The following is a 23,143-nucleotide window of genomic DNA, read 5'->3' on the forward strand; positions in this document are numbered from 1 at the left end:
AAAAAAAAAAAAAGGATGCCATTCATTCCCACAGAGAGGGAAGTGAGAGGAGGCTGTTGGGGGAGGGAGAGGAAGGAGAGGACCAAGGGAGAGGGAGGATGAACTCGCACAATAAGGAGTCAATTAGATATCAAGTACCAGCCGTCGGGAAGTGACACCGACGCATAGGCTAAACGTGGTTGAGGTAAGGCTTTGACACTCCAGCCGACGTGAACGGCGAGCTGAAGTTTGCGTTAGGCTACTTTAGGTCGGCGTAACTCGGATTTGAACTTGGGGTAAAGATTAGATAAGGTAAATTTCGCCAAAGAATGGCAGGTGAGGGTAGTTTTGTGCAAATTTTTCTCTTTCAACGATCGTCAGATTTGAAGGACAACTCGCCTCGTTGAAGCTTGATAATGTTAACCAAGCAAAGCTTAACTGTCCTTTTTATACTCTATAATGTTAACCAAGCAAAGCTTAACTGTCCTTTTATATCCTAAGAGTCAACTGGTGAGTGTGCAGTAAGTTTATTCATCGATATGTATTGGATCATCGAAGAATTATTAAAGAGCGACCACTAGCACTAAAGAAAAATAAAATCCTAAGTGTTCGTTGGTGTAAATGTTTGCTGGCATTGTGTTACGGTGAGGCCAGCTGCTCGGGAATTAGGGTTAATGTGACAGACGCCACCTACACGACAATGGCCCCGTCGGGAGGGAGAGGGGAAGGGACAGGTGCTGCTTCACGTTTGTTGAAAGTAAGATCTTTTATTATAAATTTTGTAAACATGAAAGAAGTTTCAGCTGATCCACATAGCTTTCCATGTATGGCGCGTGCACACACACACACACACACACACCACATACACACACACACACACACACACACACACACATCTACGGGGAAGATGAAACACGATAAGTTCCCAAGTGCACTTTCGTGTAATAGTCACATCATCAGGGGAAACACAAGAGAGAAATATAACAATTGATATACAACGAAGAGACGTAGCTAGGACGCCATTTGGTAAACATGTGATTGTCTTGGGATGGTAAGAGACTTCTTTAAGCGGTGACTCCACGTTCGAGGTCACCTTCTACGAGGCTACATCATCCTCACTGGACTTCGTCATGGTTCTTTCTACTCCAGTAAAACCCGTCTTACCATGCTGCTACATGGAGTGCAAGCCTCGAAGTTGCAGTGAGGCCTTTTATGGCCTCGTAAGAGTACAGTAATGATAATAAGAACAATATTAGTTGCGTGATTTTCTTGATTACAGTTGCGTGTGTACAATATAAACAGTTTCAAGCAAGTGTAATTACATTTGATTCTGGAATGCAGATTATATTTAGTTTCTGCTGCTGCCGGAGCTGTGTAAATAGTCAGGTTCCTCCTGCATGATGCTGTCCTTTTGCGACCGGCGTTGCTAACCTCCCCAGACGACGTTGGCCGGCGCGGCAGCTGCAGGCAATTTCGTTCTTTCAGATGTCTGCATCCCAACCTTAACCTAAATCTAATCACCACCGTCCTAGGTCAGCTTACAATAGATTAATTAATGTTTTCTAATACACGTTGATGTAAGTACAATGCACGAGGGTACTAGACATAAGTCGAAGATTTAGCAAATGCTGTTAAAAGTGGAAGATATCGGTAGCGTCATTAGCCAACAGATATGGAGAAAGGCTGAGACATTGTGTGTTGCGGCGGTAACCAAGTAAGACATTCTCTTCACCAGCGAGTGTTTCTGTTCGCTGAACAGAGTCACACTCACACACATTGTGTTGCTTTTCATTGACAGAACACGCCGATTTATTGTCATTATTTACTAGTAACCAAAGCATGAAATTGTTTATTTATTTCATTATTTGTAATGTTATTGGAGTCCGTTTGCATGAGATTACGCCACAGGTTTAAACTCGCCTTCAGCGAGGTTATCTCATTGTCAGATGCTGAAAAGAAGTGCAATCTTCCGGAGGAATTTTTTTTTTTTAACTCCAAGAGTCCAACAATTTTCTGCTATTGATTATCGTGCAACCTTGAAACTGCAGGAGCCCAGTAAAAGAATTTCTGGTGTTATACATATATATATATATATGTATATATAATTCGTACCACATGATACAGCCTTAAGGCGACTGGATAAATTGTACGGATAAATGGTGTTTTAATTTCATCTTATGTGTGGAGTAGAAGAGAAGGCAAGATCAGGGTATTTGATGGACAGAGACTGTGTTGACGTTGTGAGAGCCACGAATACATGTGTCACGGGGAAACTCTAATGTGACCGATCAATTCAATTTATGAAAATAAAATCTCAAGGAAAAGGAGACCCTGTCAACCATCGTTAAGGTGCCTGCAGACGGGTTGTAGGGTACGGCCAGCCAGGGTGTGTACCGCCACCGCAGACTGTCTGTACCTTGCCTAAGCACACTGCCAAAGTAAACAAACTGTAGAGTTATTGAGAGGACTGGATACGCTCGGGACGCCTTACGGACGGTTCAGCCGCCACCACAAACAACAGCTGATGTGAGCAAGGTCGAATACCCACGACGGAGGGTGTGGCTTCCAATAGCCTCTCAATAGGAGGCAAGAAGCATACCTTTCCCATACCCACTAAGACTCGAACTCTTAGTACTCGACCTTAGCGTGTGCACTTGCCAACCACGCAGTCATGCCCAGGAAGAAGCAGCATCAGCAGCATGACGAACAGCAGAAGCAGCAGCAGAAGCAGCATAAGTGCAGCACGCTCACTCGCAAGCAGCTGGCAAGTAAGTAAATGGAATCAGCAACTTCAAGAAAGATCAGACTTAGTAAGGTTGTGATAATCATGTCTTTATCAAAGGAGCCATAATCTAGATGTCTTACTCTGTACAGTTATACTACATTTGTCTTACCCTACGCAGTTGTATGGTTGTCTTGCCCTATGCAGTTCTACTCTAGTTGCCTTGCCCTTTATAGTTCTACTATGGTTGTCCTATTCTATCTAGTTCTTTAATTGTTTTACTCTGCAGTTCTGTTGTTTTTGTCTTACCCTACACCGTATTACTCTAGATGACTTACCCTATCCTCTTCAAGTTTGTGTTACTTTATGTAGTTCTGTTGTAGTTGTCTTACTGTGTTGTTCTACACAAGTTGTCTTAATCTGAGATTGTTGTTTTTCGTTTTCTGAACCCCACCTTTGTTCTATGTTGTACTGGCCTCAAGTTTCCTCACTCTTTGCATGTACAGTCAAGTTGCCTCGCTTTATTAGTAACCCTAACGAGTTGCTTGGAGTTTACAGGCAATCTTTGTAGGGCGATCTTCCCCCGTCCGTGTCACTCTGCCTGGGGATAGAACCCTTGTCCTTTTGTTTCTGAGACGAGTGTTCTGACTGCTTCATCACGGAGTCCACAGCGACATCACAGGGCCCTTGTTTTTTGTGTGTCTCTAAGCGTTAGCCCAACACATGGCGAACTTGGAAGGGTAATTAGTTATCCCCATCCCACGTCTCACCCTATTTTTTTCATAAACGGGGTGGCTACAGTGGGTGGGTGGTTTGGTTGTTTTGGGATTTAGAGGCCTATCAACTGCCAGGGTCATTAAGGTCGTTAGCGTCAAGCTACATCAACTAACCAAAACATCTTTCAACTCTTTCTCAAGGATTTGAGGGTTCTTCTGAGACCATGTGCACTCTCACTGTATATATGGTCAGTGGCAGAGGAGTAGTTGGACGAAAGTGGTGACACACAGGACTGAAGTGTGGGAGTGAGTGGTTGGCTGGTGATATATTTCTGGTGGAGCATATTTATATGCTCCCGCGTACTCTGTGTGTGTAACTGCTTTCACACCACTTTTTAAACTTATGTGTGGCAGCATTCGTAGAATAGCCACCTAGTTTATTCCATTCATACACTTGTTATGCTATAACAGAACTTCTTTTCGTCTTCTCTAACAAGTTTCTGGCTTGAATTCGAGTCACGGCCTCTGGTCGTTCTGTGTTTGTATCTGTGGAAGAACTGGTCACTGTTGGCGTCACCAGACTTGTTGAGAAACTTAAAGGTTGTGGTCAAGTCACCCCTCACTCTCCTCCCTTCCACGGGGGACAAATTTATGGCCTGTAGTCTCTCATTTTAAGTCAGCTGTGTTAATTCTGATACCATCTTGGTTGCCGTCCTCTGGACCTTTTTGTGCAGCAGTGTCGTGTTTTAGTTTAGAAGGACGTTCATACTGTGTACTGATGGATGGGACTGGAGTCTCTCTTGGGGCTTTGTGGCTCCGAGGGGACCAGAAGTGTTCCATGTTTTAGTCTCTTATGATCCTAGAAATGTCTGTAGTTTGTGTCTTCGTTATCCTTTTGTTTCTCTCGTATATTTTGTTCTGCTTCTCTGGAACGAATTCCAGTTGTTTTTAAGGCACGGACTTTGTTCTTCAGTGTTTACATATGTGTGGGTGTATCTCGCCAGGGACGAAACTCGTGCCCTGTTTTGTGCCTTCTGAAGCACGAGTGTGTGTATGATTTGGAGGGCAGGGCGGGTGGGGAACGGAGAGGAGATTAGTACAGGAAGGTAGGGAGTGGGTGGGGAGTAGCTTAGTATGGGGAAGGTACGGAGTGGGTGGGGAGTAGCTAAATATGGGAAGGCCAGTGGTGGGTGGGGACTGGAGAGTAGCCTAATATGGAAAGGCCTGGGAGTGGATGAGAACTGGAAAGTGGTTAGCTAGGGAGTGCATGGGGACTAGGGAGTAGCCTGGTGCCTCACTCTGGGTAACTGGGGAGTGCATGGGGACTGGGGAATAGCCTAGTTCCTCACTCTGGGTAAATGGGGAGTGCATGGGGACAGGACTGTAGCCTAGTCTCGGGAATCACCAACTAAAGGTGGGGTAATTTCATTTCTCTCTGCGGGAGGTGAGGGAGTCAGTCTGCTGCATTGACTAGCGGCCGTTGGCCGGGGTCAGCCGGCCTCCCCGGGCTGCCTCACCACCACCACAGCTCCGGGCAGAAATTCATACCAGATGACTCAACAGACGTTATCTCTCTCTCTCTCTCTCTCTCTCTCTCTCTCTCTCTCTCTCTCTCTCTCTTCTGACCCAGGCACATCAAACCGCCAAGGAGCCGCCATTTGCAAAACTCTTTTCTTTTCATTACGTTCCGTTAAGTGATGCCGGAAATGCAGGAACATGGTGGTGCTCACAGTAGCCTTGTTGTTTAGCGTGTTAGTGTGTACCAAAGAGTATTATGGGCGAATGTAAGACGACACAAGATTTACATTCTGAAAGGTATATGTCTAAAACCACCAGTATACATGTAAACTTATATATATATATATATATATATATATATATATATATATATATATATATATATATATATATATATATATATTATCCCTGGGGATAGGGGAGAAAGAATACTTCCCACGTATTCCCTGCGTGTCGTAGTAGGCGACTAAAAGGGGAGGGAGCGGGGGGCTGGAAATCCTCCCCTCTTGTTTTTTTTTTTAATTTTCCAAAAGAAGGAACAGAGAAGGGGGCCAGGTGAGGATATTCCCTCAGATGCCCAATCCTCTGTTCTTAACGCTACCTTGCTAACGCGGGAAATGGCGAATAGTTTGAAAGAAATATATATATATATATATATATATATATATATATATATATATATATATATATATATATATATATTTGGTATAAGAAAGTGAAATAATCGGCAAATTCTACACATCAATTTTTGAAAGATATCAAAAATGTGTTGTTCCGGATATTTTCCTGTGCATCTGCAAAGGGGTGTGTAACATCACGTATTCACAGGGGGAATTTTCATCCATTTGGTGTCCGGACGTGCTAGGAAGAATAATATGTTGTTTACCAACACACACACACACACACACGCACCACAATTCAACCCTGGAATAACATGAACGTGTTGGTCATAACCATAGCCTCCAACTTGTCATGGAAACCAACCCCCCCACATAAACAACATCACAAGGTCTGCCTCATAAAAGCTAGAGTGTAGCATAGGTTGCCGTAATTACTTTCCTTGCGTCCAGGTATTTCATATGTGTGAATTATGGCGGAAAGTACAACACGAGAATGATCGTTCTATCTCTCAGGAAAATTATGTTAGTCGAAGCAATTCCTTTCCACCGTAATTCACTTATGTCTTGAATTTATTCAGTTTTCCAATTTAAAGGATTTTTATTCGCTTACGTATGGAATACTAAGTTAAGTATGGGATATTTAGTTAAGCGTAGGAATAGAGATGAAAGAAATATAATAGAATTCAGTATAATTAAAGATCATGATGAGATGTGTTTAATATCAGTCAAGGCGTGTAAGAATTAGAGCCATTTACTGTAGATGAAATTTTTGAAAGTTTATCAACTGTTTGTAAGTTTAAGTTGTCTTATGTAAGCCAGCCTTGTGTCTGGTTTTACCTGAGTGAGGCCATTCGAGAGATGTCATGTCTCTAGGTCAAGTTGAAGGTAGGTTGCGCAGACCCTTGTGCCAATCTAGCAGCTCACATGACCCCATGGTCACATGACCCCATTTCATGTTTCCTCCGGGTTGTGTATAGACAGCCTCTACTATATATATATATTTTTTTTTCTCTGTAACAAGTCCTCAGGAGATGTGATAATACACGAAAGCTTTCATGGTTCTCATGTTTCCTTTTCCTGGAGGTGTTTCTGCACACACACACACACACACACACACACACACACACACACATACACACACATACACACACACACACACACACACACACACACACACACACACACACACACACACACACACACACACACAAACATGTATGAGAGAAAAGAGAATATATATATATATACTTTTATGTAGACTTTACTGACATATACTCACCTGCCATATGTATGTTACATATGTAAATGGTTTGCCTTTGTTTTACATAACTTTCTTACATCTGTATCTTACATGAGCCTTGAAATAACATGGAAATGTAATACATTACATTCCGTTTTATAATTCTTTCAGCAGTACCTTACTGATAATTCAAGATGTACTTTCCCCAACATTCGTATCATTCGTAAACGTTTGAATACACGAATACGCTTCATGTATATGTATAACGTGTGACATCATTCCCTGCATAACATTTAGTACTGTTGCACGTGTAAAGCGTTTAAGGATCCGCCGAGAGAGGGCCTTAATGGCGGCCCATCAGTCCACAAGTGGCACCTAATTACGAGTCTCCAGTCCCAAGCCCCTCCCTCTGCCTCCCTTCCCACCCTCATGCCGGCGGCGTCTGGGGTTGGCGTATTAGGGAAATGGATGCCACAAGGGAACGATAACGGACCTTGGTGGAATTCCAGCTTATTTCTCCTTGTAGGGCATTTCGTTATTATCCAAACGAATATAACTGAACGTTGACTTTATAATTAAGTCGCCCGTTTCTTGTGAAGCGTTTAAATTATATATAAATAATATATATATATATATATATATATATATATATATATATATATATATATATATATATATATATATATGAAACATCAGATAATACATTGTAAATGGTTGTGACTTACGGTGTCTCATCTGTCTGTGATCATACTTATGGGCCCCGGTGGTCGTGCTTGTGCCATAATCATCGTACATCAATCGGTCTTGCGTGGACAGTTTATGCCGTCTATCAACGGGTCTTAAGCGTAATAATTATCGGGCATCAGCTGCTCGCGCACCCCACCATAAACATCGTAACTCAAGCCAGAGTATACAGCAGTAGTAATCATGTATCACAAATCTTGTAATTAAGCGAATATCTGGCTATATCTGTGATTTTTATTTCAAGTATCTGATTGAGAAAGATACTTGAATTACATGAGCTCTGTTGTTTGAGTATGATCTTTTAAGTGGTAATGTTTGCTTTGGTAATATTTCAAGAAGAAAAAAGAGAAAACCGTGATGAGATGATGCGCATTACACCACTGCTGTTTAGTCGAAGAACGTGAAACATGAGATGTCATCTTCAAATGAAGACTCGGTTAATCAGGTCGGTTTACGAACCGATATCACGTGATCTCGATGCCACTGTCAAGCCTTTTGTTGGGCCACGAACTCATCTCGTCCTTTTATAAACTAAAATAGCGGTAACCCTTACTATACGTATTACGTAGTTTGCAGTTTTACTTTAAAACAGTTAGATCTGTCATCTTTTTCATTGCACCAGAGTATGTGACATTGTAGTATGTATATATGAATATTTAGAATAGAAATGAGGTATGTATGTCAGCTCCCGTGATGACAGACCTCGCCCTTTATATATGGACATGGCTTCATGTAATCCCAGCAATAATGCGGTCACTGTAGGATGTTTACAAGTATATCATTACCGAGTAGTTGGAGATTGGATACACTACTGGTCGTCATAGTCCGACTTTGCAATATCATTGATAGATACTGCACTGGGGATCACAACGAACTATAATGTTCGCTGGTCTACAACACCGACTTCTGAATAACATCCTGCAAATGTAACGGTCACTAAATACTCATAGAGTAAGTTTTGTTGTGCATTCAGAACTAACTCGTAGTGGTTATTTCTTTTTTCCCCGAGAAGTCGACACTGGTTGGTGAGTCATTATTTTGCAGACTAGTTTACGCCTGACATTGTTTATTTTACCTTTCGCCACCCGTGGCCTAGTTCTGCTGAGTTTGGCTAGAGTTACGTGTCGGTTGGTTAGGGTCAGGAGGGAGCCAGGGATGGAGCTCCCAGCCCCCGGTTGAAGGTTTAGTAAGGGTGGATTGCAAGATGGCGAAGGGTATGAACTCTCCCGCGACTCTAATGGACTCAGGGCAATTGAAATAGATCTCTTCGCACATTAGGTCTGTTATTCGTAAGAATCTCGACATTTGCGAAAAACGTCAGTAAATCCAGTGATAAAGTGGAGCCCAATAGCCTCATAGACGTTGAATTTATATATATATATATATATATATATATATATATATATATATATATATATATATATATATATACATAAGGCGTGTACCACGGGATAGAGTGAACTGAAACGATGTGGTATACAAGGGTTGACGTGATGCCTTAGACTGAACCAGGGCATGTTAAGCGTCCGAGATAAACCATGGAAAGGTCATTGAGGTCTGGTTGTGGATATGGAGCTGTGGTTTGGGTGCATTCTATATGACAACTAGAGAATGGGTGTATGAGAATGCTGCCTTTCTTCGTCTGTTCCTGGCGCTACGTCGCTAACGCGAGAAACTGCATTCTTTTTTCTTATACTCCCGTACTCTACCCTACACCAGACATGGTTTAACTAGTCTTAAACTGCACGGTCTCTATAACAGCACGCTAGGACCTGAATCTCCTACGAGGTAGTGAAAGACTTGACAGCTGTGGACTCTAAATACTTGGGATTTAGGTTCAAGGAACATCTGTAGAAAACATAGAAAGTGAGCCTGGCATCATGATTTTGTCGTAGCCTTCAAAACTCAGAAAAAAATGCATGTAGAGACTGTCTTTCGGAGAGTTACGATGGGAAAGCCGATATAATTAGGTGAAATTTTTTCTCATATACACAGAAATCTCACTTTGAAGTGCATTGGGACATTTTTGGAAACTCTTTGCTCTGTGTTAGGAAGGTCATCAAACCATGTTTGTAGGCTTCCTGAATACGTGTTGGAAATCCTTTGTAAGACGTAAGTTGCTTTAGCAGACCAAATCGAGGAGATATGGTGATTTATCATCTCACATACTGACAGCAATACTTCAGACAGAGGAACCCTGACTTTACTCATATAAGTGACACCTTATCGCAGTCTAAAATGATGTTCATTTTAGTGAACATATTATTACGTTGGGGTTATCACTGTTGCTTTTAGTAAGGACTGTGCTTGTAATATCTATTCCTAGTGATTTTTAACTTTATCCTCCTAAGAAATTATTTTGTATCATGTTTTAATACAACTGAAAATGACCAGATGAAAATGAAAAAAATGCTTGGAGTTTCTTCCCGCAATCTGAATTGTTTTCAGAGCGATTTAGCATACTTGATACTCCCAGCGTCTAGTAATATGACCCCGCAGAGCCGACATTGTGAGAGTAAAGTAAATATTGGCAGACAATATGTTAGCACACACACACACACACACACACACACACACACACACACACACACAGCATTACTTATATGCAAGCACTATTATTTGTGGCTTCTGTCATGACTTTCAGACCAAATGATATAAAGACCTCACAGTGGAAAGTTTTTAGTGTTTACGAACAAATCCCAAATAAGGTTGTAACATCATTTGACATTGTACCTGTAATCTTGAAACAATGTGAGAAAAAGCCTTGGAAATTCTCTCACCTCTCTAAGCCTCTTCTTATCACTTGACCGAAATGTTGAGTTCTCGTATATTTTCATAAGGTTCGTTGCTTGTCTCAAGAACCGATGCGGAAAAAGAATTTAGTCCATATCTATTTTTCTCTGTTGTTCAAGATTTTCTTTTTATGTCAGGAAGTGCAGTGATCTTTCCTCCTCAGACCGTGATTGAGTGATTGACACTGGGAATTGATAATGAAACTGAGAGAACGATAGATTGTGCATCGCGCCCAGTCGTCCACCCGCCACCTCATAAGCCCCTCCCACTGCCCAATAGCCCAGCGTACAGGGTAGCACAAGAAACTTACGATATTATGGCAATGCTTAAAAAAAAAGACTTAGATGCTGGGAAATTATTCTTGCTAGCAGTGTTGTGCGTAGCTCTGTGATGCGGTGTGGCAAATCACACACAGGCAGATAATACGCCCTGTGTAGTATGTGAGTGGCTACAGAATCACGCATTTCTTGGGATACGTCTTGTAGGAGCACCCAGTACGGAACTGATTCGTGTGTGGATCAACATGTGGGTTTGTGTTCGTCGGCCGTAGTGTGTGTATTCTGGAGAAAGTACAGCCTAGGAACTTGAATATCGGGCATTGTACTGACCATGGAGGTGTTACTGAAAGGTAGGCGAGAGGAGATATCCCAGTCTCCTCTGTCGCGTGAGGGAACTTCGTGTGAAAAAGGGTTGTGTGTTGTGTGTCCTCACAGAGGCTGAGCGTTGCGACGCATGCGGCGGTGCCAAGTAGTCATAGCAACAATGACAACAAGTGCCTTCTTCTCCTCATGAATTGGCCCTAGTACATCCCACGACCTTAGATTTCTGTGTACTTGATGTTATTATTAGATGAGATTGTGTCTATAAACTCTGTGAGGAGTGATACCCCTTGAATAATGTCTTAAAATAACAACATTTTCATTGACTTGGCACAGGGGCAAGTGGTGTGGCTGGTCAGCTGAGCTTTTACCTGTTGAGCTCACCTTGAGACGTTGCAGGCATTATGCTCCTTTTCAAAAGTTGAATGACTTTTCATTATTTATTCAAACTACAATTTAACCTTGAAACGTAATGGAGCGTTGGATATGATTAAACTGCGTTTGTTTTATTATATCCCATTTGAATAATGATAAAATTGAAATGAGGATGCTGTCATAACTTACATGTAAACGAGGATTTTAAAGACTTTTTTTTTATTACGTATGATTTCAGAATGAGCTCAAGACTTCATTGACAGCTCTCGTTCTTGATTTAATGAATAAATTTCGTGCCGGACAGATGACATATTTGATTTCCATATAATCTTAAAACGTTGGAAGGAATTTACAGGATTTCGCGTCATGATGAAAGTTATAAATCATTAGAGTTTTCGTATAATTTTATATTGGTTGTAATATAGTATTGATGAAATGATTTTTTTACATAGGTTAGTCACATGAAAATTTAAAGTTGTGGTATAGATACTTGATTTTTTTTTGAGGACTGTACCGGTAATAGAAACTATATTCAGATACTGTGTACGATATGTGAAAGAATAGTTTTTGAAAATGTTTCAGCCAATTTTAATTCGCAATTACAGACACATTTTTACAAGGTTTGTACAGCCATATTTGATTATTAAGAACAATGCTTCTATAGTAACTAAATATTACTATATTTTTATTTTATTTTTGGTGTGGATCGTATATTTTTATTGTATGAGATTAGAATGGTCTTTAGTTTTAAGATAATGTTCAATGCTTCCATAGTAAGTAAATCTTACCAAATATCTTTTTATTTTTGGTGTGGATCGCATATTTTTATTGTATGAGATTAGAATGGTCATTAGTTTTAAGATCATGTTGTTACCGTAACTGCATTACAATTTTGGTAGCATGCTTGTTTCATGCATTTTCTCTTTCAGAGTAATTTGTGCGGTTCTTTCCTTTAGTGGGAAGAAAAGTGGTCATTAGAAAAGCTGTGATGAATAATACATAAAACATGACATTGACTCTTCAAAACAAACTTTGAGAGTTAAATGAAATAGCTATGGACTAATTTTGTATGCAATTCTTTGAAACATATTCAGAGTTATTTCACAGAGTTGAGCCATATATATATATATATATATATATATATATATATATATATATATATATATATATATATATATATATATACATACATCTTGTAAATTACAAGGATAATGATTTTCTCACTGGCATACAGATGAGCGTGAGGATGTTCAGAAGAAAACCTTTGCTAAGTGGATCAACAGTCAGCTGGTCAAAGGTCAGCACCCACCAGTCACCGATCTTTTCTATGATTTGCGGGATGGCACTCGGCTCTTGGCATTATTGGAGGTGCTTACTAGTAAAACTTATGTAAGTATATTGGCATTTCGTGATCAGTTTTTAATCAGAGATGTTTCTCATGAAGTTTTTCGTGATTAGTATTTTCTCTGCTGATAAACAGGATGAAACATATCCCAACATTGGCATGCATTAAACTGGGGTCCAAGGTTTCCCATGAGGTTATTTTTGTGATTATATTGATTAAAAAGCTTCATTAGAGTAACTCTAAGAGTACAGAGTAGCAAGTAGGTAAGGTATTAGTGGCATAATAGATGATTGTTGCATGATCTAGTTTTACAGTATTGAAATTATGATGAAATGTGTAATCCTTTTTGTCGAATATCTGGTCATATTTCTGTGTCCATGGTTTGTGTGTCCTGTGAAAATATTTGTTGTAGCTTATTGTTTTTCCTGACAGTTTACTTTGATGAACACCTGGAGCAGTTTTGAATTTTCACCAGCCTTTTTCACAATATATCTCAAAGTTTCTCTGCTTCTTCATATTTTGTAAGACCCATACCTTGCTCTCTTATGCCTTTCAGAGGCTGAGTTCTTTTGTTTTACATCTTTTATGAAGTTGTATCTTTCTCTTTTCTAACCCTTTCTCTCTTCACTGTCAAAGGTACCCATGTACCCTTCATTATAGATTTTAACACACACCCTTCCATTAGAGTATTCTGTATTCTGAATGTAGAATTGTTTCCTTTAGTGTATATTAAAATAAAAATTTTAGTTTATAATTTCTATGAATGTGTCTCCTCTCTCAGTGTGGTTTTATCTCTCATCATCTGTTTAGGTTCTCAGTTCTCATTATTTTGTAAAAAAAAAAAAAAAATCAAGTTGTTTATCCTATTTCATATGGTACTGTACTATGGATTTTTGCACCTGAGAACTGGTTGCTCGTGTGCCCCCATGTTAGCTAGACCTTTCAGCACTTGACAAGCCACTTCATCACATGATTACTGTGTAACCAATCATAACTCAAGGTGGGCTTTTTTGTTAACCTTCTATCCCTTTGCCTTTAAGGTTTTGAAACTCTACCTCCTCCTGTCTTTTCTAACAGCTATGACTTGGCCCATTCTTAGAATATTTTTCATCTTTCTTTCCCTCATATTTCAGTTAAGGCTTAGCATTGATGCAGAGGTTTATCTTTGACAGGAGCACCCAGCATAAAAAAGATGCACTATGATTTATTATCAAAGAGATTTGTAATGAACCTGATTTCTTCTTTCTTTAGAAACGCGAGAAGGGCCGCATGCGTGTACATCACTTGAATAATGTAAGCAGAGCATTGAGTATCCTAGAGGAGCACAGTGTGAAGCTGGTCAACATATCTAATGAACATATTGTTGATGGGTCAGCAAAACTCACACTGGGACTGGTGTGGGCCATAATTTTACACTGGCAGGTATGTATTGTTTTATGCACTTGATTAACAATGATGTTAGTTTGCACAAGATACTTTGTAAATTGTATATTCACATAAACTGTTCATATTCCCTGTGTTTATGCAACTTTTCCGTATACATTATACTGATTTGTCTTTGATATAGTAAGAAGTCGCTGTATGACTAACTCCACTTATAGGTTGTTTGGGGTGGATCAGATACATAACACTTATTTCTTTAATTCATACACATATTCAACTTATTTCCATTGTGTTAAAGTGAAACATTAATTTATGCACAACTTGAAGTGATTCTTACTTTTTCCCATTTACTGATTCATCAAGTTCATCTTTCCTACTACAGTGTATAGTAAATATTACTTCTTCCTTAACTCATCCACAATTTCCAGTACTTCATCACTCAAACTAGTATTACATTGTGACATTCCATCTCTTCAGAGACTAGAATCATACTCTTACTCTCATCTTCCTCCTACTGATTCTGTTAAAGTGAATTGGCCAATTTGTCCTTTTTCTCCATTTATTCAGCACTACATGATTCATCACTACACCACAGTAACCACATGTTGCTCTCCATATGTTTCATCTTGTTATAAGACAAAAAACTGTGAGATTATCCATTTTTTTTCTTGTGTTCAGTATTCCATTCCTACATTGAAAGCAGATGTATGCAGTGAAGAATTTTCCTGAAGTGGTTGTCACTTACAAAGATTTTTTTTTTTTTTTGCAGGTTCAGGGTGTTTTAAAGGATGTAATGTCAGACTTGCAACAAACCAATTTAGAGAAAACTCTTCTGGCATGGTGCAGACAGACTACCAAAGTATGTACAAGCGTCTTGTACTTTGCTTTCTAATGCATATGTATTATTTTTTCCTGCTCTCTTGAAAGCTAATGTCTCATTCGAGGCAGTCTGATGAAACATGTTCTGTTTGTTGCATTTTAAACATTAATATACTTCATTTTGATTTTGTTATTGGATAATGGTAGTGTTATTTATATTGCTCACTTGTAATGTTTTTAATGAATGCATATTATTTCATTGTGAAGTAAAATCATACACTCTCAGTCATATAACAGAGGTTGATTAAGAAGCTAGAGCTGCAGATAGGAATAAAGGGTAGACATCTTCACTGGATAGATTACCTTAGTGGAAGGGACCTAAAGGATGCAGAGAAACATTCATGAAAATGATTGTGGTCACCACTGGGGTGCTGCAGGGCTGTGTCCCACTGTTGTCTTTTTTTTACGTAAATGATTTGCCTGGGGGACTGGACTCGTGCCTGATCGTGTTTGTGAATGATGCCAAGGTCATGATAGAAGTAAAGAATGATAATGATTGGACCAGCTTATAGTGGGATCTAGACTCCAAAGTTCACTTGATAAATGGTTAATGAAAGTGCAAGGGAATGAGGATGGCACACAGTGAAAAAAGGACCCTGTGTGATATTACCCAGTGGGAAATATAGTACAGGAATCTGTATGCTGATGTGTATTAGATTTGCCCTCTGCTACCGTACATGGAATGACTTTAATCATATGTCTGAATGAGATTAGCCTTCTAGATAAGAGGTATTATCAGATTCCAGAGATATCCATGGATGGTACATTTAAAGAGTACATAATGGGGAAAATTACTGTGGGAAAGAAGTGTTTAGTAGTACTGTTTGTTTATGGGTGATAAAGGAAACAGGTAAAGAGGTCATAGGAAGAGGGAAAGGTATGAGAAGGAAGAGATTCCACCCCATCACTGTTGTGTGGAAAGAAGTAGGTCTTCACCCAGATACTCTCAGAATCAGCAGCCAGTTGCTTGCCATTGATGCAGACCTGAGTGGCTGGAACACAGAAAAAGCTCACTAGAACATTGGCTGAAATTATATTTGTAGAACATCCCTTTCAAAATCCAGTGTGTCACTCTATTTTCCTTTACTCAGAGCATCCTTTCTCTACATACAGTACATCATCAGAACTGCTCAATACTCTATTTGGCTCTTCATCTGATTGAGTTGACAACACAACTAGAGACAGTGACTTTGGCATCTCCCATTCTTTTTCTCCATGACAATCTATTCCTCCAAACAAATTCAACTAACAATGCTTTTGTACCACATTTGAATGTCACCATCCATACAAACCTTAAGTAATAATGGTGACATCGAACACCTGTGACACACCCTCATTTATTTCATACTGCTCCTTCATACCACTCCTTAGTCCCACACATGCAGTATTTCCATTATTAAAGGTCCTTACAGCATTCAGAAGTCTTCTATACAAACCATTTCTGAATCCATAAATGGTGTTTAAACCTCTTCTTTTATCAAGATTTTTTTTTTATTGCAAAAATCTGGTCTGCGCACCCTATTCCCTTTCTGAACCCAGTGTGTCTTTAACTGGCGAGAGGTTCACTAATCCTAGTGAAACGGTTGTACAATCGTTTTTATACTATTTTCCTCACAAGTTATGTTAAGGAGACATAATCTGTATTCTTAGACTTACAGTGAAGTTAAACCTTAGAAAAAGCAAATCCATGAAGATTGGAAAGGGTAATATTAGATTTGCCATACTATGAATAGGTACCATATTCAAGAAAACAAGCTTTTTTGCTGGTCAGAGAACTAATGATAAACTCACCTAGCTCTCAGGCTTGAAAAAGAAGAAAGTAATTTTTATTTCTATTTGATCATAACAAGCTGAGATTACTCAGTAATGTCTTAACTACCCCAGTGATTTGTAGTTTTTGGCAGTTGCTAGGCAATGGTGTGAGGTTTAGGTGCTACCTTCAGTTGGTAGGATTGGGTAACAAGGTAAGCTTGAGAATGGATGGCCACTTTTTTTTTTGTACAGTACACTGGTTATTAGGTATTTGTAGTAGTCTAGTACAATTTATGGGGAAATTAGAACCGTCATCTCACCCTGACTAAGTTCAGATAACAATTTTTCATGTGCAAACTGTTTTTCTTCCAACAGGGATACCATGGAGTTGATGTTCGAAACTTCACAACGTCATGGACTGATGGCCTTGCCTTTAATGCTCTTATTCATAGTCACCGACCTCAACTATTTGATTGGACAGTCTTAGCTAGAAAGCACCCATATGCTCGTTTAGAGAATGCCTTTAGGCTTGCTAATGAGCACTTAAATATTGAAAGACTTTTAGATCCTGAAGGTAAGTGATAATAGATGTACTGTGAAGCTGTTTGTTTCCCACATGCTCTTAATTCATACCTCATTTGTAATTTGTTTTTGTTGAATACCTTATTTTCTCTCACAGATGCCTGTCAAAAGAGAGTAACTAAACTTAACATAATGATCATCAGAAGATTAAACCATCAAGCCACCTTGGCAGATGTCTAAAAACACACAGACAGCAGTTTTTTACATTTTCTATTAGATGTGAACTGTAATATGTTATTTCACTTCATAAAAGTTCTCAAGGTAATTTGGTTATTATCTTTCTTGGTTATTTTCTTTTCGGGATGTTAAAGTTAATTGAATTTTTATAGGATGAAAGCATTGTAATTCACTGTTGCAGTAGATGGGTATGCTGCTTACTTTTCATGTAATCATAAATTTCTCTACTGAACTAGGGGACGCATGTAGGAATAGGATGATGAAAGTGAATGCGTGTAAAAATAATTTTACCTGTGTTCAGGATTTATCACCTGTCTGTATGTTTCATGTTTCATATCCCCTGAAGTGATGTCAGTATTATGATTGATAACCCTCATTCTAACTGTACATCCCATGGGAGTTATACTTTTCACCCTAAAGTGACCTGTTTACCAGGGTTATTTCGCAGATCTTGTTTCAGGTGATGTTCTGAACGACTGAGCATTGTTTCCTCCTAAAAACAAATGAACAAGTATGAAGGAACTATTTGATTATTTGTCGGGATTAGGATTTATTGATAGAATTTGTTGGAAAATCTTGTTGGTTGGTTGTTTGGACATGACCCATATTGTTTCTTTGTTGTGTATTTGATTTTTAAATTTTTCTTTAAAATTTTTAATTCTTTAAAGTTTTTGTTTAACTATGATAGATTATGTAGTTACTTTTCCTGTTATTTTTTGGTTAAAGAATTACTACCCTTGATCCCTTGAAGAAACAGTACTGAATATACTTTTGTTTAATCTTGATAATTACTTTCTGTTGCAGATGTGAATTCCCAAGTGCCAGACAAAAAGTCAATCATGATGTATGTGATGTGCCTCTTCCAGGCTCTTCCCCATGAATCTTTCACAATGGAGAGTTTAGATGTTTCTGTACAGTCAGATTCTTCATTTTCTATAGAGGTGAGTTACCTCTTGCACCAGACCTTATTCTAACCACTTATTTCTGTATTCCTTTATATTTTGTTTTGAATCAGTGCCCAGCTATTTACAACATATAATTATATATAGCTATATGTATGATGTGAATGGACTACTGAAGATTTCCATATCCATGAACTTGAATGTGAATCTAATGAGTGCTGTGTGGGGGGCCTTTCCCCATGATAGCCAGGACATGTAATACTCAGAAAGCCATGCACCATGTGATTGTTGTATAGGCATTGGCAACTCAGGAGTAGGCTATTGTGATGTCTTTTTCTTTCCCAACATCATTAAGATTTGGAACTCATTCCCAGTTGAACCCAAGATTGACAACTGCAGTGTCTGTAAAAAACCTTGTCCACTTCCCCATACATTTTCAAAGATGATGTCACACTTGCATGTTATTACTTTGTCATCTCTCTTTTGGCCATGATTACCACCTGCAGATGTCTGGGTAAGAAACTGGCAAGGTTCCCGACATACTCTGTGTTGTTGTTTTGGTTCCATAGTCTTGATCTCATGAATGAGGTGAAATACTGAGGAGGTTTTGCAGGAAACTGCTGCCTGATTGTGCATTCTGAGTACTCAGTGTGCTTAGAAATCTCTTGTGTCTCTACATTTTCTTGCTTCCAGGAGGGAATTCAGGGTTTAATTTCTTAAGATCCAACCATCTTGGAGAACAGATGGAAGATATATAGTGTTTGCTAGAGAAATTCCCAGAATGAAGTGGCAACCTGGAAGAGTATGAAAGAACATCATTCCCTTGAGATAGCCTGAGGTGCTGTGATGCAGTTTGCTGATTCTCATACCATCAGAAACACTAGTCTCACCAACTAAATGTATAGTGATTTCACAATTAGAGAATCATATGCTTTTATCCACAATAAACCTTAGCTATACATTACCTTTGAAAATATATGGAGGCGGACAAGGCTTACTGTGGACACTTTATGTTATGTGCTTTATAATGAAGAGATTGATATTCGTCAAGGAAGATATACAGTGAATGCTGCTTGCTAGTCCTGCCTTTCTGGCTTTAGATAGGTAGTTGTCTTCCCTTGTCTTTTTTAGCACCTGTATCCTGCCTGTTTTAAAATGTATTGTGTCCACTATCTCTACATCTTTTGGATTACTCCCTCCCTTATTTTTTCTTTCTCTTTAGCTCATTGTATGTTTTATTTAAGGCTTAGCATCCATGAGGATTTCTGTGTGTTACCCAAGCTTTTACAATAGATAAGTGTCATCATGTTACGAATAAGGAAAGGGTAATGATGATATAGTCCTGATGTTTCTTGTAATGCAAGTAATAGTTAAAGTTTAAAACAAATGTTATTACTTGATATAATAACTTTCTTGAGTGATGAAATTATTATTTGCAGGGTAGTAGTGAGGATACTCTTAGGCCTGCTACTAAGGGTCGACCCCTATCAACTGCAAGTATTGGTTTGAGTGAATATCAACGTACTTTGGAAGAAGTTTTGACTTGGTTATTAGGAGCTGAGGACAGACTAGCAGCTATGCCCCCAATTGCTGATACTACAGATGAAGTGAAGGATCAGTTTCATGAATTAGAGGTGGGAGGATGTATGGTCTTCATAGGTTCTCTTTTTGTTTAAGAATGATAGTAAGCTATCTTTTCTTAGGTGCACATTAATATTTTTACGTATACCTATGATAGTACTATTTTTTTAATACATGATCTCAGTTTCCTGCATCAGCAAGGTAGCAACAGGAAACAGATGAAGAATGGCCCATCCACTCATATACAGATATATATATATCCATATGAGTAGAAAAAGTCTTGTACAGGTCACTTTGGTGTTATGTACAAGATGACATGCCAGTTATTGATATATTTATGTATTTTTAGGAAGTTAAGTACACAGTAGACCTACTCATGAATATCATATGTATTTGTGAAGCATTGGAAAAGGGAAGGTGAGAGTGAATAGAGCTTGGGGAGTGGATGAGGAATGGAAAGTATTTAGTGAAACATTGTTGATGTGCCGGGAAAGTGTGTTGCATGTGGAAAGTGGAAGGTGTGCAGGTGAGAAAGGGTAGTGGGTGGTTGAATGATAAAGTGAAGTTGCCAGTGAAAGTGATAAGATAGGTTTATGGTCATTACCTACAGGAAAGGAATGCAGTTGATTGAGAGATGTACAAGAGAAAGTGACAGGTCAAGACGAAGGTTCAGGGGCTGAAATGGGAGGCACATGAATGTTGCAATAAGTGAGTATCAGCAATTTGCAGAGAGCATAAGAAAATGTTTGGAGAGGAGTTTATATTGTGAGAAAAATGAGAACATTTTGGAGCATTGGTGATGGGGGCAACTTGGGAGGTGGTAACAGGCAATTAAGTAAAGAGATGGAGTGGGAACGTTCAGTGATTGTAGAATGTGTTTCATGACAGGATGGCGGATATAGGATGTCCAGGTAGGGAGGTATATAAAGTTGTTTGATGATGGGGTGGCGGATGTAGGGTTGGTGAGGTATGCGAAGTGAGAGAGTCATGTCTGCAATTGATCTGATGAAAAGATAAGAGGTGGTAAAACCCTTACATAAGATGAAATGTGGCAAGGCAGCTGGAGGGGATGGTATTGTAGTTGAATTTCTTAAGAAAGAGGTTGACTGTTGTTGGTTGGTTAGTAAGGATATTCATTGTATGTGTGGATCATGGTGAGGTGCTTGAGCTGAATGCACATATAATACCATTATATAAAGGCAAGGGGAGCAAAGGTGAATGTTCAAATTAAATAGGTACTGTAAAAGTTTGTCTAGTGTACCTGTTAAGTTGTATGAAAGATTGTTGAGGGGAGGTGGCATGCACAGAGTGTCAGACTTAGGGAAGCAATATAGTTTCAGGAATGGGAGTGGGGTGTGTGAACTAGGTGTGGCCTTAAAGAATGTGTGTGAAAGAGAAACAGGAGGATCTTTTTGTGGCATTTGTGGATCTGGATAGAGCATATGATAATTTTGATAGAGATACTTTGTGGAAGGTGTTGCAGATATTTGGTGTGGGAGGAAAGGTATTAGAAAAATAGAGGAGTTTTCATCAAGAGAGTAAGTCGTGTGTGAGTTGGCAAAGAGGAGGGAGAATGGTTCCAGGTGAAGTTAGGTCTGCATTATGGTATATGATGTCACCATGGGTGTTTAATTTGCTAATGGATGAGGTGTTGAAAGAGGGGAACACAAAGGTCTTGGAGATAGGAGTAGATGTGCAGTCTGCTGAGGGTGGGGAACCTTGGAGGGGAGTAGTTGTTCACTGATGACACAGTGCTTGTAGCAGATTCAAGTTGCAAGTTAGAAACTCCGGAAGTGGTGTCTGAGTTTGGGAGAATATATGAATGGAGAAAGTTGAGAGTATACATGAATAAAAACAAGGCCATTAGGGGTAGCAGTACAGAGACAGATTAGTGTGTTTGAATGGAAAGATTAGCATAAGGTGAAGTGGATATGGCAGCTTACGGAACCATGGAAGGTGATGTGAACCATAGAATGGATGGTGGTATGAAGATCATGGGAGCATTGAGGAATGTGTGGAAAGAGAGTTATCCATCAGGGAGGGTGAAGATGGATGTGTTTGAAGGTATAGTAGTCCCACCAGTGCTGTATATATGTGAGGTGGGCTGTAGATAAGAATGTGTGGAAGAGGGTGAATACAAAGGAATTGAAATATTTGAGGACAGTATATGTTGTGAGGGGTATTGATCAGATATGAAGTGACAGGGTAAGAAAGAATTGTGGGATTTAGGAAAGTATGGTTGAAAGAGCCGAAGAGTGCATATTGAAATGGTTTGGAAATGTAGAGATAATGAGTGAGGAGAGGATACGCACTATGTCAGAAGTGGAGAGGACAAGGAAAAGGGAGGGACTGAATTGGAGATGAAATGTTGAATGGAAAAAAGTTTTGAGTGCATAGGCCTTGAACATGCAGTAGGGTGAAGACATGCATGCTTTAGAATAGATTGGAGCAGTGTGGTATGCATGGGGTGATGTGCTGTCAATGGAGCGAGCCAGAACATGTGAAGCTGTTGGAGGAAACCATGGAAAGTTCTTTGGGGCCTGGTTTTGGACAAGGGACTGTGGATGTGAAGGAATGATGCCATTTATTTGTCTGTTCCTGATGCTACCTCACTGAGATGGGAAATAGGCAACAAGTACAAAAAAAAGTTGTATGTTATGATGAAGGCAGAGTATTTTGACGATAAAACAAGTTTCACTGTATACATATAGAAAGCACACTTTAATTTTTATTGTGTATATTGGTAGAGCTGCTGTCAGTAAATTTGGGGTTTCTCCTTTATTTTAAATCAGTCATGGAATTCTGTAACAATTGAATTGCAAAGATAAATTACGCGTGAAATGTGAATGTATTTGAATATATGTGATACACAGGGTCTCTTGATAGATTAACTTAATATGTGAATGGAAAAGTAAACTTTCTGATAATTGCAGAAGTTAATTTTTCAGTTTAACATACTGGGTATGGGCTGAGGATGTATGTGTATGATGTTGCTGAGGCTGTATTAATCTGATCCACCCATTAGATTGGAAATTGGATAATGGTAATTGATGAAAAAAAAAAGTAAAGATAGGATAACTATCTTAGATTGGGCATTCCTTCCCATAATTAGTTTAAGGTTTAAGGTTTTGGACCTCACCTTTGCAAAATGAATTAAAACAAGGCATATTTCTGTTACCCTTTATATACCATTTATAAATGGGAATGGAGTTATTGATGATAGATACATATGAGTC

General features: G+C 39.1%; 1 protein-coding gene across 17 annotated transcripts in view; it reads left to right on the forward strand.

Annotated features, from left to right (window-relative positions):
- The window catches only part of LOC139763229 (dystrophin-like), a 304,285-nt gene that overhangs the window by 176,165 nt on the left and 104,977 nt on the right, over nucleotides 1-23,143 (forward strand). For 14 of the 17 annotated variants that reach the window (XM_071689106.1, XM_071689108.1, XM_071689094.1 and 11 more), the window contains 6 exons: nucleotides 12,541-12,695; nucleotides 13,903-14,073; nucleotides 14,804-14,893; nucleotides 17,041-17,239; nucleotides 18,229-18,365; nucleotides 19,766-19,960. In XM_071689106.1, coding sequence (XP_071545207.1) covers nucleotides 12,541-12,695; nucleotides 13,903-14,073; nucleotides 14,804-14,893; nucleotides 17,041-17,239; nucleotides 18,229-18,365; nucleotides 19,766-19,960 — 947 coding nt within the window. Of the gene's footprint in view, nucleotides 1-2,169; nucleotides 2,748-10,722; nucleotides 10,961-12,540; nucleotides 12,696-13,902; nucleotides 14,074-14,803; nucleotides 14,894-17,040; nucleotides 17,240-18,228; nucleotides 18,366-19,765; nucleotides 19,961-23,143 lie in introns of those variants that run through there. The other 3 variants (XM_071689098.1, XM_071689099.1, XM_071689100.1) reach the window with 3 other exon arrangements.

This window comes from Panulirus ornatus, chromosome 46 (assembly GCF_036320965.1).
Source record: "Panulirus ornatus isolate Po-2019 chromosome 46, ASM3632096v1, whole genome shotgun sequence".
NCBI classification, from domain to species: Eukaryota; Metazoa; Arthropoda; class Malacostraca; order Decapoda; family Palinuridae; genus Panulirus; species Panulirus ornatus.